The following is a 17551-nucleotide window of genomic DNA, read 5'->3' on the forward strand; positions in this document are numbered from 1 at the left end:
ATTATCTTCAAAGAAAGAAAGAAGAAGAAGAAGAAGAAGAATTGAAAGGGAAAAGGGAGAACAAGAATAAATAAAACAAAAAAAAAGAAAAAAAAAAGAAACACAAGAAAACAAGGAAAAAGAGAATAAAGAAACGTGAAGGAGCCCGTTATCATAAGAAACGTAACGATATTTAACAAAACATTTCTCTAATCCTATATGGCAGGGTTGAGAACGTTTAGAATTTAGATAGACATAATCTATCTACGTATGATACTTGCGCAAGTAAAGTCGCAAGGGGTTATGACACTCGGTGGTCGTGCGCGCGAGCGCACCTCGACTATGCAACATGTTTTATATCGCATTTATATTGTCGTTGCTATGTTGCACGTGTCGTTGATCGAAAGGTCCGACAGTCTATCTCTTTCTCTCTTTCTCATTCTCTTTCTCTCTTTCTCTCTCTCTCTTTCTCTCTTTCTCTCTGTCTCCTTCTTTCGTTCTCTTTGTCACGCCAATGGCGCAATCGCCGACTGCACCTACACGTTCATTCATTCCGGATTACACAAGTCCCTTAGGAGAGTGCGCGCACACGATCTCGTCGCAAAACGTTAGGAGTAAGTTATTCTATAGAAAAAAAAAAAATAAAATGAAAAAAAAAAAACAGGAGAAAGAGAGAGAGAGAGAGAGAGAAAGAGAGAGAGAGAGGTGACGCGGAAGGAAAGATTAAGCTTTATGTCGTTATTGCATTGGTATAACACAAGAAATTACATTAATCGTGGATATCGTTACAAGTCGAAACAATTTGTTTATTTGTTATTAACTATACGAGAATTGCTTTGATTTGTTAAATGTAAAAATGTATGTAATATATATATAATATATATATATATATATATATATATATATATATATATATATTAAAGAAACAATTTTATAATATTGATTAATTAGATAAATATAATGTCTTTCATTCAATTGAAACTAAAGAGAATTTTAATTATAATTAAAAATAAATAATATTTATTAATATTGATAAATAATATAAGAATAAGTTTAATAATTTTAATAAATTTTACAAATTTAACTTGCAAATAAATTAATTTTTTCTTTTTTTTTTCAATAATTCACTAATACCCTACGATCTTTTCTTCTCGAAACCTTTCGATTAACGCATAATTATTAATGTTGAAAATAATTTAATATTAATTTAATAATAATAATAATAATAATAAGTTAAAAAATTGCTTTTTTAACAGTTGTATATTCTTATGGAATTTAGAATTTCGTTAGTTGCATTCAACGAAGTATCAAAATTAAGAACTCACTTTACCGCATGTTTCATGCCTTATGCGGAGTAAAGGGTAGGGGAAGAAAAGATAGGGTAAGAGAGAAAGAGAGAGAGAGAGAGAGAGAAAGAGGGAGGGAGGGAGAGGGAGAGAGGGGAATACACTTTACACAGTTAGATGGAATTTCAGAGATAATATACGTAATAGGAAGACAGCGTTCATACGGTAGCTAAGGCAACAAGAGCGAGGTTGAACTATCTTTATCGCTTCGAGGCAGATACGAGCATCCGGTTTTAGCACTCACTTGCTTCCACACCCTTCTCTTTCTTTCCCTTAACTTTTACCTACCACCCCGGTTTCTCGTCTTCCTCTCTTTTTTCATTCTTTCCTTCTTCCCCTTCTTCCTCGAATTCTTTTTCCTCATATCTGTAATCCTCACTCTGACAAATATTCGTTTTACGACAATTTTGCCTACGACGTAAAGTACATCGTATATGTATCTGTGTGTGTGTGTGTGTGTATGTGTGAGTGTGTATGTATGGTATATACAGTGGTATAAGTAAGTATTTATATTTTATTGTAAAAATACGAAGATAATGGAAAATATAAAAATAAATTTATATTTATATCGAGATCTTCCGATCATAAAATTGCTGTTTTATTTATATATTTTTTTTTTCTTTTTTATATAGTCAACGTCTAAACGGTAAATCTCAATAATGTATATATATATATATATATATATATATATATATATATATATATATGTGTGTGTATATTATTAGTTGTTATTTATTATTAATATTGTTACTATCAATTATTATTGTCATTATTTATATAAAGAATAATAAATAACATTTTATGATCGAAATTAATGTTTGAAAGTTACATTTAAAAATTATATTTAAAAAATTATATATTGCATACCATAGATTATTTATGATATTTAATATTAATTTATAATAATATTAATATATCTGTTTTTTATTAGTTATATGTATAATATTATTTCTATATCAAAAAATATATCTCAAAATGTAGATAAAATATTGTAGATTATTTCGTCATAATGATTATTATTATTATTATTTATTTTTTATTATTTATTACATATATTTTTTAAGTACTATTATAAAATTTTTATTATTATAAAATTTCGTTAACTATTAAGATTTAATAATTAATAATGATATTAAATTATTCATTATATTATTGTCAATTTTTATTATACAATGAAATAAATAAATTATTATTTTTGTTAATTGAAAGAAATATATTTAAGTAAAAAATTAATTGAAATATCTAGATTGCTTTCTCGAATTGATAAATAATACATTTTATAATAACAATAAATTTTCCAATAAAAAAAATTTATTCCTTATGACGAATGAATAAGTACTTTCATAATTTATAATAAATAGAATACCTAGCGTCATCTAATGGAATATCTTTGAACTTTATTCACATTTTGTCAATAGTATACCATCTCTCCGCTAGAGATCAGTACAATAAACTGGATGATAATGAAGATTACTAGGTTACCATCTATATACATTTTAGAAAAAAATGAACTAAAGTTTAGAACTAATACAATTTTTCATAATAGTTTACGCACATATATATATATATATATAATATAATATATTTATATATATATATACATAAATATATTATAAAAAATCTGATAAAAAATTTCTACAATTTACAACTTAAATATTATTAATTATTATTACTTTTAACAAAATCAATTTATTTACAAGTTAAATTCGTAAAATTTATTAAAATTGTTAAATTTATTCTTTTATTATTTATCAATATTAATAAATATTATTTATTTTTAATTATAATTAAAATTCTCCATAGTTTCATTTGAATGAATGATTTTATATTTATCTAATTAATTAAGATTATAAATTATTTCTTTATTTATTTTACGTATTGTACCGCTCTCTCTCTCTCTCTCTCTCTCTCTCTCTCTCTCTCTCTCTCGTAATAAAATTTTCAATTAAAAATTTAATAAGAAAAAAATTTATAAGTGAAATTAAAAAAAAGAAAAAGAAAAAAAAAGAAAAAGAAAGAAAACAAAAGAGAAAAAAAAAATAATAAACCCATCAAATTCTATTCAATTTAAATTCAATAAAAGTATCCTTATTCTATGACATACAATTTTCTATAAATTTCCATAAATATATAAAATCGTATCGTAGTCTTATTAATCGTAGATGTAGTTTTACTAATAAACGAAGAAATTCTATCGATTGGTCGACGTAATGAATGCGTAATAATTATCAGAAAATCGTTCAATGTCGTGAACGTACCTGACATTCACTTTCGTTGGAAATAGGGTTATTGTACTCTCTCTCTCTTTCTCTCTCTTTCTCTCTGCGTTGAACAATATATTGTGGGGGTGTAATTCTACAATGGCGTTAATGCGCATGCGCGTTGACCGTTGTCCACTTAGAAGCGTTCGTCCCTTATTCTCTCTCTTTCTCTCTCTCTCTCTCTCTCTCTCTCTCTTTCTCTTTCTCTCTCTCTCTCTCTTCCTCTTTCTCTCTCTATTTCTCTCTATTTCTCTCTCTCTTTCTCACCGTTTCAATCCACCAGTGTTTTAACCTAAGCTTTTCCACCTGCAAAACTCTGTAACATTATAAGCGAGCAACATCGAACAATTTCTTTTTCATTTTGACGTCTCCGAAGTAATAAAATAGAAGAAAAGAAAAAAAAAAAAAAGAAAGAAAGAACACGAAAAAGTACAAGGAATTGAAATACTAGAAGTAAGTGAACATAATTTTTTTCTATAGTATACGTACATATTGATACATGGTGATACATGAGGGTGAACCGTGTCTAACGATTGATTAGAAATCGTTTTGCTTTCAAATTTCTTCTTTTTCTTCTTCTTCATTTTTTTCTATCTTTTGTACGTGAATTTTTTGTAATTCTCATTTTTTCTTTCTTTTCTTTTCTTTCCTTATAGTATAGTCACGTAAGAGCACTTCGTATAATTAGATTCATTCATAATATCTCATATAGTTCATATAGTTCGTATAATTTTCGAAGAAATTTTTACGATCTAATTGTAGTATATTTGCATTGTCACGCAAAGTGTGTTTAGTCTGTGTGTGTGTGTGTGTGTGTGTGTATGTCTGTATGTATGTTCCAAAAGTTTTGATTTTATAAATAAAAAAAGAAAAAGATAGCAACTTAATTATCAATAATTTATTTATCCTCGTTACTGGACACCATTTTGATTTCGAACATTTTTATTTTATAAATAAAAAAAGATATTATATATATATACATATATATATATATATATATATATATATATATATATATATATATAAATGTATATTATATCTTAAATTAATTAGCCATGAAAGTAAACTGCGTGTAAACGATTGAAATCTTATGAATTATCAATGCAAATTGTATGGATTTTTTTTTTTTCAAACGAATAAACGAAACTTTTTGCAATTGATTTTCAATTAAGCTTCAAACTTATTCGTAATAGTTCATAGAACGAAACTTAACGAATTGTTTCGTTTTAATTTTAACGATTAACTTTCCTTGTATAAATCTAATTCATTATCTTTCCATTGAAATAAATAAATATAGCAATACAAACAAAAAAAAAAAAAAAAAAGGAAAAAAGGTTAATGAAATTGAAAGATGGCGATATTATTTTATCTTATTTTTTGTCTTTTTCTTTTTTTCTTTTTTTGATAAATATTTTATTGTACAGTCCATAGAATAGAAATGTCGTATCGAAGGAGAAGAAATCAAAAAAAAAAAAAAAAAGAAAAACACACAAAAAAAAAAAGAAGAAGCGAAGAAAAATCGATAAAGGACGACGATTATTTTTTTTTTTCTAGTTTTTCTTTTTTTTTTTTTTTTATTTTCCAATAAACATTTTCATTCTTTTTATTAATAAACGATATCTCTACTTGTATATATTATTTTTATAAATGTACAGTAACGATGTTCATAATGAATTGAAAAACGTCATTGTTGATTTTGGTCAAAGTAGACGGACCTAATGCATATAATCACTTTTTCTACGTCATAGTTTGGCTACTTTAATATCGATTTTCTGTTCGAAAGAAACCGCGTATAACGCGCGTGACACTTAACATAAAAAATTTACACCTTATCCAAGAATTGTCATTTCGTGTCGCGCGACACATTGAACGTGTGAACTTTATCACAGACTCTTCAGGATTTAACTTTTTCTACAAACTTAAAGGATAAAAATTTTTCGATCGAAGTATATACATACCTATATACATACCTATATACATACCGATATCACATACTTACATATATATATATATATATATATATATATATATATATATATTTTTAAATCAAAGAAAGAAATGTCTGAAAGAGTGCCAAACATGTAGCCTTTACAATCCACCAGTTTTAACTTTTCGCGAATCGATATCTAGCGATTATGACGTTGAATTCAAGGTAACACACGCGAACACACACACACACAGGCGCACGCACATACACACACATGAATACACACACAAATCCACACACACGCAATTAAGTTTTATAGTTTTATAGCCTTACCTTTTTCCGCATCGCTACGCCATCGCTAAAATACGTCTTTTTTTTCCTTTCCAATCTATTTCGTAAACATTATTGTTAACAATACGAATCGTTAATACAATCTACGATCACGCTTTTTCAAAAAAAAAAAAAAGAAAAAAAAAAAAAAGAAAATTTCTCTAAATATCAATTGATACGAATAGAATATAATCGTTAACACATCGATATGTAACGATTGATCTTTCGTTGGGATAGAAATAAAAAGAAAAAGAAGAAAGAAAGAAAGAAAGAAAGAAAAAAGAAAAGAAAAAGAAGTATGTGAGTTTGCAAAATTCCAAATTACATAAATAATTCATTAAATGGATTAATTAAAAGACCATCCCTCTCTCTCTCTCTCTCTCTCTCTCTCTCTATCTATCTATCTATCTATCTATCTTTATCTATCTCTCTTTGTCCTTTTGATCATTCAGCGTTTCGATAGTAAAAAAGAAAAAGAAAAAAGAGAGAAAAAAGAAAAAAGAAAAAAATCGATCGAAAAACGAATCATAGTGAAATCTCGTCCGTATGGTATACTTGATATAATATATTATTAAAAAGAAAAATGATCAATGTCGGGATACTCTCTTACGTTCCTTCGTGGCCTTAGCATTCACTCGCGTTATGTTAATGCCATATGTGAGCCCGCTCGCAAAGAAAACCTTTGATCTTTCTTAACCGTTTAAATTTATTGGCAAACAAAAGATCTGGTTTACTCGGGGAAATTTTCGTGTTAGGAGAGGATGTTCGCTAGATTGAAGAACGCCTGTCAGTGCCCAACACCGAAGTGCAACTTTCATCTTCCAGGAATGGAGAAGCCAGAATCATCTGCCGACGGTGCCAGTGCTATGGATCTTGAAGACAGGGATCCAAATAGTCTTAATCAACATCTTCAGGTTAACTTAACAGTTTATTTCATAAATAATTTTACGTTCGTACGATATAAAATCTCACGATTTCAAAATAATTAATATTTATTCATTCGTTCATTCATTCATTCGTTCTTTCGTTCGTTCGTTCGTTCGTTCCTTCATTCATTCATTTATTTATTTATTTATTTTCATTTCAAAAAATTAAAACGATGAATAAATGAGACAAATAAATGATACATTAAAATAAAATATAAAGCATTAACATTTGAACGCAGACATTTTTTTCTTTTTTTCTTTCTTTTTTTTTCCCTTTCGTTATTTTTCTAGACGAGCTTAATAACTTTTAGTTTTTCTTATGGGACACCCTATATTCCCTTTTTCTATTTTCTTTTTTTGTTTTTTTTCTTTAAAGTTTTCAGACTCAGCTCTATTTTCTTTTTTTTTTTTTAAACGTTCAGACACATGTGAGAGTATTTTTGTGTTTTTCTTTTTTTTCCTTTCTTTTTTTTTTTAATTAAAAGGATAAATAAATAAGAGATTAAGAGATCAAATTCTTAACGGTTCAACCGTTTCAGTGAATGATTATTTTATTTAATTACTTTTTTTCTTTTTTTGAGAAATTTTCAACAATTTAGAAAGATTAAATATCTAAGAATATAAGATCAAGAGAAATTTTAAACAGTTTAAACTATTCAACGAATGATCTTTTCTTCCAAATTTTTTTTTTTTCCAAATTTTATTTATATATAAGTTTGCTACTTTTTGCCGAGTAAACACAAAAACTGTTTAAAAAACAAAAGAAGAAAAAAAAATATACGCACACACACACACACACGCACACATATATATATATATATATATATATATATTAAAACAAATATTTCAAGAGGAAGAAATAAAATAATTATCAATTATTTCTTACGAAACGCGTAGAATCCATTTTCCTTTATTAATATAATTGATTAAAATATCTATTTGAGTGATTAAAAAAAGTCGAAAAAAAGAGAGGGGGAAAAAAGGAAAAAGCAAAAAAAAAGGAAAAAAGAAAAAAAAAAAGAAGAACGTAGAAAGCGTTCGATGAGAAAAAAAACAAGGTCGATTAAATTTTTCAATTTGAAAGGGAAGTCGATCGTTTTTATTTCATACTCGTTTAAAAATATTTCTCTCACGATATCGAGGAACCATTTTTTAATATGCTTTTTTCTCCTTTTTCTTTTCTTTTTTTTTTCCTTTTTATTTCTCTTGGCGCCACTGCATCCCGACACGACACGACACGAGTCCATTCACGTGATTCCTTTGATTTACGAATAAATCCGCGTATAAATGAGGTGTAATAAATACGAAAATAAAATTTCAAGAGGACGAAGATATTAACGCGATTCTTCAAAATCGATTATTACTCTTTTCTCGTGAATCTTTGTGAATTGAAAATGATTAATAATAATAATAATAATAATAATAATAATAATAATAAGGATGATGATGATAATAATAATAAAAAAGAAAGAAAAAAAAAGTATATGTTGGTTTTACGAACAGGTAATGTGGGACGACGTGATCGGCGAACCGGAAGGCATTCGAAGTCCGGAATGCGCTTGGCGCTTGAGTGGCCACTGTTTTCGCCTTTCGAGGGGTTGCTGTTATATATTTCTCTCGGTCTTGGTCGCACCCTTGCTCGCACTTTGCCTTGGCTTTACGTTCGCCTGCCTTGCGTTCGAGGTAAGCCTTTAGTCGATAATATCTTCTTCTTTTATTTCTTTTTTCTTTTTTCTTTTTCTTCTTCCTTTCTTTTTCTTCTTCACGTGTCTATTTCCTTTCACGTTCTCTCTCTCTCCTCCTCACCCGCTCTCTCTCTCTCTCTCTCTCTCTCTCTCTCTCTCTCTCTGATCGATTTATACGGTCGTTTGTGTGCATCGATTTCTTATCCATGTGTATATATTATCTCAAGTATGTTTGCAAGGGATATAATATGATCATCCATCGTTCAGTATAAATTTATTTAAATCATTCATCAGATCGTTAATATTTTTTCACCCTCCCTCCCCCCTCCCTCCCTCCCCCCGCCTGCCCCTCGATCTCCTTTATTATTTAATTTTTTCGAAATGGAAAAAAATTCTTTCGAAATTTGGAAAATTCTTTTGTTCTTTTTTTCTTCTTCTCTTCTCTTTTAATCAATTAATCGAAATGATTTTTCGAACGTGACGTAAATGTCGAACAAACGGAACAAAAGGATTTGAATCCTTTCAAATGATCTTGATTGAATCTATATTAAATTGCAATTATTTCTTTAAATATTCTTCTTCGTATTAATTATTCGAAAAAGATTTCCTTTCAAAAGTAATCCGGATGTTGAGAGAAAGATAAAAATCACGAAAGATAAAAATATCCTTTCTAAAGTTAATAAATATTGATTTTCTATTTATTTACGACCATCGTTTGACTTTTTTTTTTTTCTTTTTCACTTCGAATTAATTAATCAAAAAGTATTCTCTTTCTGTGAGCAAAAACTCGAACGTTAAAAACGGACAACAAAAACATGAAATTTTTATGGTTACGCAAAGTGTATTTATTTTAAATCTCGAATAAATTGCGACCTTTGTACAAGCTTTATTTTATTATAAATAAACGAAAAATAGAGATTTTTAAGCGAGACCGGTGCATCAATCAAGATCGTTGAATTTTCTCTCTCTTTCTCTCTCTCTCTCTCTCTCGTATTCTTTTTTGTCTTCTTTCCTTTAATTAATTAATAGAAAATTCTTTTATACGCAAATACCTTTTTACTATTTCATCGAAAGCGATATAAAATATACGACAATTTTTTTTGTATTTCCATCGAATTGTAATATTTATTTAACTTTTTCTTTTTCTTTTTCTGTTTCTTTTTTTTTTTTTTTTTGTATTTACATTAATTATCCTAAAACTATAATTGCATGTTGAATTTATTGGATCATTCATTGAGTAACGATCATTCCTTAAAATTTTATTTCGTTTGAATAGATTAATTTATAACTATTATTATTAATACATCCCTTCCATTCCTTCAAATGTTTTATTAATATCAGTCAATAGATACCTAGTCTATATAAAAATGTGATCAATACATTAAGTTACCGTAGCAATCTATATATCATCTATACTTTTTTTAGCATATATGGTGCGTCGCTCCCTGCCTTCGAGTATGGAAAATAACTTGTGCAGCTACGAGAAGCTTCTTTACTGCTTTTGTACAAGCAATCGTTAGACCTGTCGCAGACGCCACTGGATATCTCTTTAATAATATACGCGTATTAAATCAAAAATTACCAGACGGTCCCGAAAAAAAGGACGATATTCTTATAGTATGAGAAAGCATTTCCAAGTTTTTCATCTCTTTTCCTTTTAACGCATTACGGACAGATTATATATATATATATATATGATATATTATTAAATATAATTATTATATATAATATTTTATTAAACAATATATATATATATATATAAATATATTATATATAAAAATAATATTTAATATTAATATATAATATATTTTAATCCAGACCGATTATAAGTCTCTTGTTATAATTATTGATCATTGATTATTGATCAAACATACGAATCATTGACGTAATAATAGATGAAGAAAAATAATTTCAAAATATTTAATATAAGAAATACCTCTCTTTTTCTCTCTGTCTTTCTCTCTCTCTCTCTCTCTCTCTCTCTCTCTCTCTCTCTCTCTTTGTAATAAATAATAATTAGCAATAAAATGTCTGATCCGCAATGTGTTTAAAAAAAAAAAAAAAAAAAGTAAACGATCCGTCCAATTTAGACTGCCGTGAATATAACAAAATTCGATTTGACAATGGAGTATTATTATCTCCAGCTATTAAAAAATATAGAAACATAATTCATGTAACATTATCTTAACGATATTATGTGTATATTTTATATTAGAGAAATCAATTTCTTAATATCATAGATCGTGGAAAGAAAAAAAAAAAAACCTTTATACAATTTTATCGCACTTACGTCGAATATTTGTATGAAATTATTAAATAAAAGAAAAATAGGAAAGAATTTCTAATTTCAACATCGATTAATTTCAACTCTAAGAATAACAATTATAATTGAAAACTTGGTCTTTTCTATCTTCTAATAATTTCAATGTGTTTAACGTTTAATTTTTCTAATCAATTAAAAAAACATTTCAAATACTCTCACGTCACCTATCATTTGTATAATAAATAATCGCTAAATAATTGTTATCATTAAGATATGCAATATGTATATAAATTAATTCGATAAAATAATTTCTTATGTTATCAAATAAATCGACGATCCAATTCATCCATTGTATTCTTACATGTTAAAACAATTCCGTGTGGAAAGATGAGATTGATAAAAAAATAACAAGAAAAAAAAAAAAGAAAAAAAAGAAAAAAAAGAAATGACAAAAAAAAAGTAACAAAAAAAGAAATGAAACAAATAGATAGATAAATAAAAAAGGGATAAATAAACGAAGACGGGCCAAACGAACCGATTTTTCAATTTATATATATGAGATAAAGAGATTTTGTAATATTTAATGAAACTCTTAAGCAATGACGTAAATGTGAATCATTGTATGATAATGCATCGGTAAGACAGATCCCGTTCAAAAGTCAGAAAGTTCAATGATAAAAATAAAGAACGTTACTGGAATTTTCAGAGAATATCTATCTCATTTATCGCTACTGTATGCGATTAGATACGTGTCGTGCATATAAATCAAGAGAAATCTGAACAATATTACTGATCTGAAATCTCATCTAGTCAGTTCTCTAACGGATACTCGACAAGATGGTAGTTCGCGTACAGACAAAGTTTTTTAAGTGTATAAATTTATATAAACAAATTTTAACCAGACGTATCCTTTTCGTAATAATTTATAACGATTATATTGCTTTAACGTGTCACTATATAGAAAAAATGATATCGTGAACAAAGAAATTTATATATATATATATATATATATATATATATATATATATATATCGTCAGACAAATTTTCTGTATTCTTCTTAACGATAAAATATACGTAATCAGGAATCTCTGTAATTTCGTGTCTACAAAAAAAACGTAAGTCCGTTCTTAATAATTTCATATCGTTTTTTTCTTCCTTTTTTTTTTCTTCTTTAGTTAAGTTAATAGTTTTATTGTTAAATAAAAAGAAAATTTTAATAGAAGATAAAGTAAATAAGAATATTTTTTTTGTCATGTTGTTCACAATACATTATTAATTTGTCATTGTGCCTATAGATGGCAGAAGTTATCGGTTAAGTCACGGCTCAGTCGGTAACGTCACTGTCTCCTATAATTTATATATTTAATCATATTTTGTTTTCTTTTCTCTCTCTCTCTTTCTCTCTCTCTCTTTCTCTCTCTCTTTCTTTTCTTTTTTTTTCTTTTTTTTAAATAAAATTATTCATCCAGATACACAGTTCAAATGGGACGATCCGTTCGATCTCGAATCTCAATTAACACAGGATGAGATTATGATAAGAGATCAATTTCGAAATTATTGTCAAGAAAGATTAATGCCCCGTATTATCGAGGCCAATCGTAAAGAACATTTTCACAAGGAAATCATTAAGGAGATCGGTTCTCTTGGCATTTTGGGTTGTACCTTGAAGGGTTATGGAGCTTCCAATGTATCCTCGGTATCTTATGGACTTCTTGCTAAAGAGATCGAGTCTGTCGACAGTTCTTATAGATCATCGATGTCCGTACAATCGTCGCTCGTTGCCGGTGGTATATATGCTTACGGTGATCAAACTCAAAAGGAACGATTTCTTCCAAAACTTAGTAAGTTATAATAATCGATTTAAATTATTCAACATTAATTTAATTTTTAATTGATTGATTTTATAGTTACCGGAGATTTAATTGGATGTTTCGGTTTAACCGAACCCAATCATGGTAGCGACGTATCAGGCATTCAAACTAAAGCTGTATATGATTCTAATAAAAAAATTTACAAATTGAATGGAAGCAAAACATGGTAAATATAGATGATATTAGCAATACATGGATGGATGTTTTTAAAATAAAAATAAAAAGAAAGAAAAAAAGAAATTTTATATATATATATATGTGTGTGTGTGTGTGTGTGTATGTGTGTATATATATGTTTGTACAACAAATAAATAATCTGTATTTTATTTAATATATTTTCTAATAATAGGATTACAAACGCACCCATAGCCGATATACTGATCGTTTGGGCAAAATGCGAGGATGAAATTATTCGGGGATTCATAATCGAAAGAGAAAAAAATCAAAATCGTTTGTCCACGCCAAAAATCGAAGGAAAATTTTCATTGAGAGCTTCCACCACTGGGATGATATTGATGGACAATGTCATAGTACCCGAAGAAAATTTATTACGGAGCGTAGAGGGCTTGAAAGTTAGTTCATTTAAGTTAATTAATGATTACGATTTATGATATTCAAAATAGAAAGAGAAAAAGAGAGAGAGAGAAAGAGAGAGAGAGATATATATTGTTTATATATAGGGACCGTTTAATTGTTTAAACGATGCTCGTTTTGGTATATCCTGGGGTGCATTGGGAGCAGCTGAAACTTGTTTTAAAATAGCAAGATCATATACATTAGAAAGAATACAATTTAATAGACCTTTGGCTGCTAATCAATTGATACAAAAGAAACTGACTGATATGATGTGCGATATAGCGTTTGGTTTACAAGCATGTTTACGAGTTGGAAGATTAAAGGATGAAGGCAGGTAAATCTAAATGTTTCCGATCTGATTAAATCGATTCACTTATAATTTTTTCTCTGTTCTTTGTTTCTTCTCTTATTTTTTCTTTTTCTTTTTTTTCCCCCTTTTGTTGTTATTTTTTTTTTCTTTTTTTTTTTTTTTTATTTTTGATACTTCTCTTCCCACGATAACGTTATCTCCGTTTCTTTTCAGGATTAACCCCGAGATGATCTCTATGTTAAAGCGAAATTCTGCTAGCAAAGCGTTAGAAATTGCCAGGACCGCGAGAGACATGTTAGGTGGTAATGGCATATCGGACGAGTATCACGTCATTAGGCACGTGATGAATCTCGAATCCGTTAACACTTACGAAGGTAGGCAGGAGAACATTTTGACGTTAAAATATAGTCCGTTTAAATCGATTATCGCGTTAAGATTAATGAAACGTTTAATATCGATGACTCCAGTGAAATTTTATATTTTCCTGACGTTACTCGCGTTAAAATCCAAATTCTAACGTACTTATCGTATCAGTGATTATTAACCCTCCACGATGTCTATTTATATATAATTATATCTATTATATATATATATATAACCATGTGTGTGTGCGTGTGTGTATATAATTATTGTTGTTGTTTTCATTTTCTTTATTCTTTTTTTCTTATTCTTTTACTTCGATATAGGTACTTACGACATACACACTTTGATACTCGGAAGAACGATCACCGGATTAGCCGCCTTTGCTGGATAAGATATTTTCCTCCTTGTTATTTCAGCCAGGAGATGTAAGAAAATAGGTTCCACCTTTAAAAACTGTCGTAAAGTTATTAATATGTCTTTTTTTTTTTCTTTTTTTTTTGTTTTCTTTTCCGTTCTACTTTTTCTTTTTCTTTTTTTTTTTTCTTTTTCTTTTTTCTTTTTCCTTTCTACCTCTTTACCTTTACTTTTTTTTTTTTCTCTCTGACGATAACATTCTTTTTGTTTCTCTTTTTTAAACCACTACTCGTAACGGAATGATATATTTTCCTCTTGCTGTTGTTTTTTTTTTTTTTCTTTTTTTTTTCTTTCTCTCTTTCGTCTGTCATAAAAAAAATTTATTATACATTATCACTTTATATTATATGATCTCATTTAAAAGAAAATATATTTATATGAGAAATAACAAATTGATTTATATCGATGTAGACGATCCATTTCAAATTTTCCCGAATTAATTACACTGAAAAACGTAATTGAATAATTTATTATTGCTTCTTTATTCGCCATATTCATTCCTTTGAACAATATTTTTGTCAAATGGCTCGTTATATTCTTAAGTTTTTCTAATGACAACAATTTTTTCCCCTTAGCGAGCCATTTTTCATTTCTCTTTTTCTTTTTCTGCTTTAATTTTTTTTTTCCTTTTTTTTTTTTTTTTTTCTTCTTCTTCTCTAGTAACTTCAACGTATACGACGAGAAATCACAGGAGTCTCTCAAAAGCGTTAATATCGAATATGTATAGAAACGATGAAAATAATAACAAAGAACACGACGCAAAGTTTTCAAACGTAAAAAGGATTGTCAATGTTTTATCACGTATTTTGTTTTTCGAATAAAATTACCTGTTGCACATGATTATTTTCATTTTTCTTTTCTTTTCATTTCTACTTCCTTGTTTCTTTTTTTTTTCGTTAAAAATTAGATAAACCATATATATATATATATATATATATATATATATATATATATATATATATGTACGATCATTAGTTTTGAGATAAAATGTGTTCGAATAATTAGAGAAGTATGGGATACAATAAATATTTCGAGAATACATCGTATTACACACTATGATTTACTGGTCGAAATGATATTCTAAATTAAACTATTATTTACAGTCGATAAGTGTGATCTAGCTGTGCCTTCTTTTTTTTTCTTTTGTTATGTTTTGTTTTTATAGCGATTGGTTCTAGCGACATATCACCTGATTATTATATGTTATGTATATATATATAACTCTCTCTCTCTCTCTCTCTCGCTCTCTCTCTCTCTCTCTCTCTCTCTCTCTCTCTCTCTCTCGCGCGCGCGCTGTCAATATATGTATATGTGTTCTCTTCGCTTTCTTCATCGTCCTTTATCAACTTATCCTTCGTGTCTCATCCTTCTTTATATGCGTATGTGTGTGTGTCTGTGTGTGTGTGTGTCTCTTTTGTTTTTTTTTTTTTTTCATACACACACGATTTCATTGTTTTCTTTGTTTTTTTTTTCTTCTTTTCTTTTTTTATATATTAATAATTATTAATTTCCTGTAACTTTACAACGTCGAAAATGATTTTCATTCATACTCGATCTAATAACTAGGTCTTCGTACAAATATAATATATATTTATGTACATGTGTATATATATATATATATATACATATACATACATATATGTATATATATTATATATTATATATATATACACATATATTCAGTGCTTTTAGACTAATTTCATACTAAATGAAAATATAAAAATCTATATTGTAACTACAATTATATATATATATATATATATATATATATATATATATATACATATATATATATAAGGGTTAGTCCGTCTCGCAATTTAAACGCGATCAGAGATCATTTCGTATATACATACATACATACATACATACATGCATACATATATAAATATATATATATATATATATATACATGATATACATACTGTATATATATATATACATATATATGTGGGCATGTATATGCGAACTCGATACCGTGTGTGTGTATGTGTTTCTTTCTCTCTGTTTTTTGTCTTTTCTTCCTTTTTTCCCTTGGTTTGTTTTTTCTTTTTTTTTTTTTTTTCTTTTTAATTCTCTCATACTTATTCAAAAACAACATTAATAAGTACATTAAGTACACCCCCGAAGAAACGTGCTAAAACAACGAACTATGAATCCACCCTTTTTCGTTCGTAATTCCAAAGTGCATTAAATAACAAGACGGTCTATCTCACACGCTCCCCTATGATAGTCAAAGAATGTCATTTCAGCCATTTTCTGTCACCCCTCAACCAACCAACCACCCATCCCACCAACCACCATACTCACTTTTCTTTTTCCTTCTTTATTTTTCCTCGCCTTTTCGTCGTATTATTCTTTTCGCATTTCTCCTCTTTCTCTCTTTAATTTTCTTTTCTTTTTTTTTTTTTACTTCCTTCTCCCGCCTTTTTTCTCTCTACTTTTTTCCTTTTTGCAATTTTCACCCGTTCGCACTCTATTTTATTTTTCGTTCGCTCTTTTCGTTTCTCTGCTTTTCTTTACTGTTCGTCCTTTTTTTTCTTTTCTTTTTTTTTTTTTCCTCCTTACGTATCTCGTTCCGTCAAAAAGCACTTAGAAATATTAATCTGTTAATCACCGACTTGGTTCCGATATTAATTTCCATTTATTTGACTAGATCTCTCATGCGTCGTACAACGAAGGCATCTATTTCTTTTTTCTTCCTTTATTATTTGCGTTTTTATTTTCTTTTTTTTTTTTTTTCTTTTTTTGTCACCTTCTCCCTCCCTCTCTCTCTCTCTCTCTCTCTCTCTCTCTCTCTCTCTCTCTCTGCCCCTTTTCCCTTTTTTTCAAAAACTCTTTCGTTGCCTTTGTGCCAATGTTCTTATCTCTTTGTTCTTATTTTCCATTTTTCTCCTTTCCGTTTTCTTTTTTTCTTTTTTTTTTTTTTCATAGAAAATGGTCAATGGAAAGTACGAAAAAGATTTGATCGAACGATAAAAACGCGATTAGTGTCTATTTTTTTTTTTTTTGTTTTTTTTTCTTCTTTTTTTACAATTTATGACTACGTAAAGTTTTCGATTGAGTTTAAAGCTTTTGGGTGAAAATTTGTTCGTTCAAGTATCAAATTTAGAGAAGAAAAAAAAAATATTTTGACATTGTTCCTAACGATAAGAAAAGTGAAATAAATAGATGCCTTTCGTCATAATAGTAATAGTAGTAGTAATAGTAGTAATAATAGTAGTAATAGTTTAGTAGCAGTAGTTGTTGTAGTAGTAATAGTAGTAGTAATAGTAGCAGCAGTAGCAGTAGTAGTAGTAGTA

At 28.0% G+C, this 17551-nt stretch overlaps 2 protein-coding genes across 5 annotated transcripts; both read left to right on the top strand.

Moving 5' to 3' along the window:
* The first annotated feature begins 1507 nt into the window (after positions 1-1507).
* LOC118439854 (caveolin-3) lies at positions 1508-10960 on the top strand. 4 transcript variants are annotated; one of them, XM_085661228.1, is made up of 4 exons: positions 1508-1824; positions 6669-6757; positions 8273-8452; positions 9880-10960. In XM_085661228.1, exons 1-4 carry the CDS (start codon positions 1800-1802, stop codon positions 10075-10077), a joined length of 492 nt encoding a protein of 163 aa, XP_085517354.1. In that variant the 5' UTR covers positions 1508-1799; the 3' UTR covers positions 10078-10960. The 4 variants fall into 4 exon arrangements, with proteins under 4 accessions (XP_085517354.1, XP_085517353.1, XP_035717958.1 ...); XM_085661227.1 differs by lacking the exon at positions 1508-1824 and adding an exon at positions 3861-4039 and having other exon boundaries at positions 6599-6757; XM_035862065.2 differs by lacking the exon at positions 1508-1824 and adding an exon at positions 3861-4039.
* Positions 10961-11441: 481 nt separating this feature from the next.
* LOC118440013 (glutaryl-CoA dehydrogenase, mitochondrial) lies at positions 11442-15074 on the top strand. Its single transcript, XM_035862434.2, has 9 exons — positions 11442-11621; positions 11801-11833; positions 12188-12559; positions 12626-12755; positions 12939-13161; positions 13270-13499; positions 13689-13849; positions 14162-14263; positions 14913-15074. The coding sequence occupies exons 1-8, from the start codon at positions 11555-11557 to the stop codon at positions 14227-14229; spliced, it is 1284 nt and encodes a 427-aa protein (XP_035718327.2). The 5' UTR covers positions 11442-11554; the 3' UTR covers positions 14230-14263; positions 14913-15074.
* The last annotated feature ends 2477 nt before the right edge of the window (positions 15075-17551 follow it).

The sequence above is a fragment of the Vespa mandarinia genome, chromosome 14 (genome assembly GCF_050613455.1).
Source record: "Vespa mandarinia isolate Hongniang chromosome 14, ASM5061345v1, whole genome shotgun sequence".
Lineage (NCBI taxonomy): Eukaryota > Metazoa > Arthropoda > Insecta > Hymenoptera > Vespidae > Vespa > Vespa mandarinia.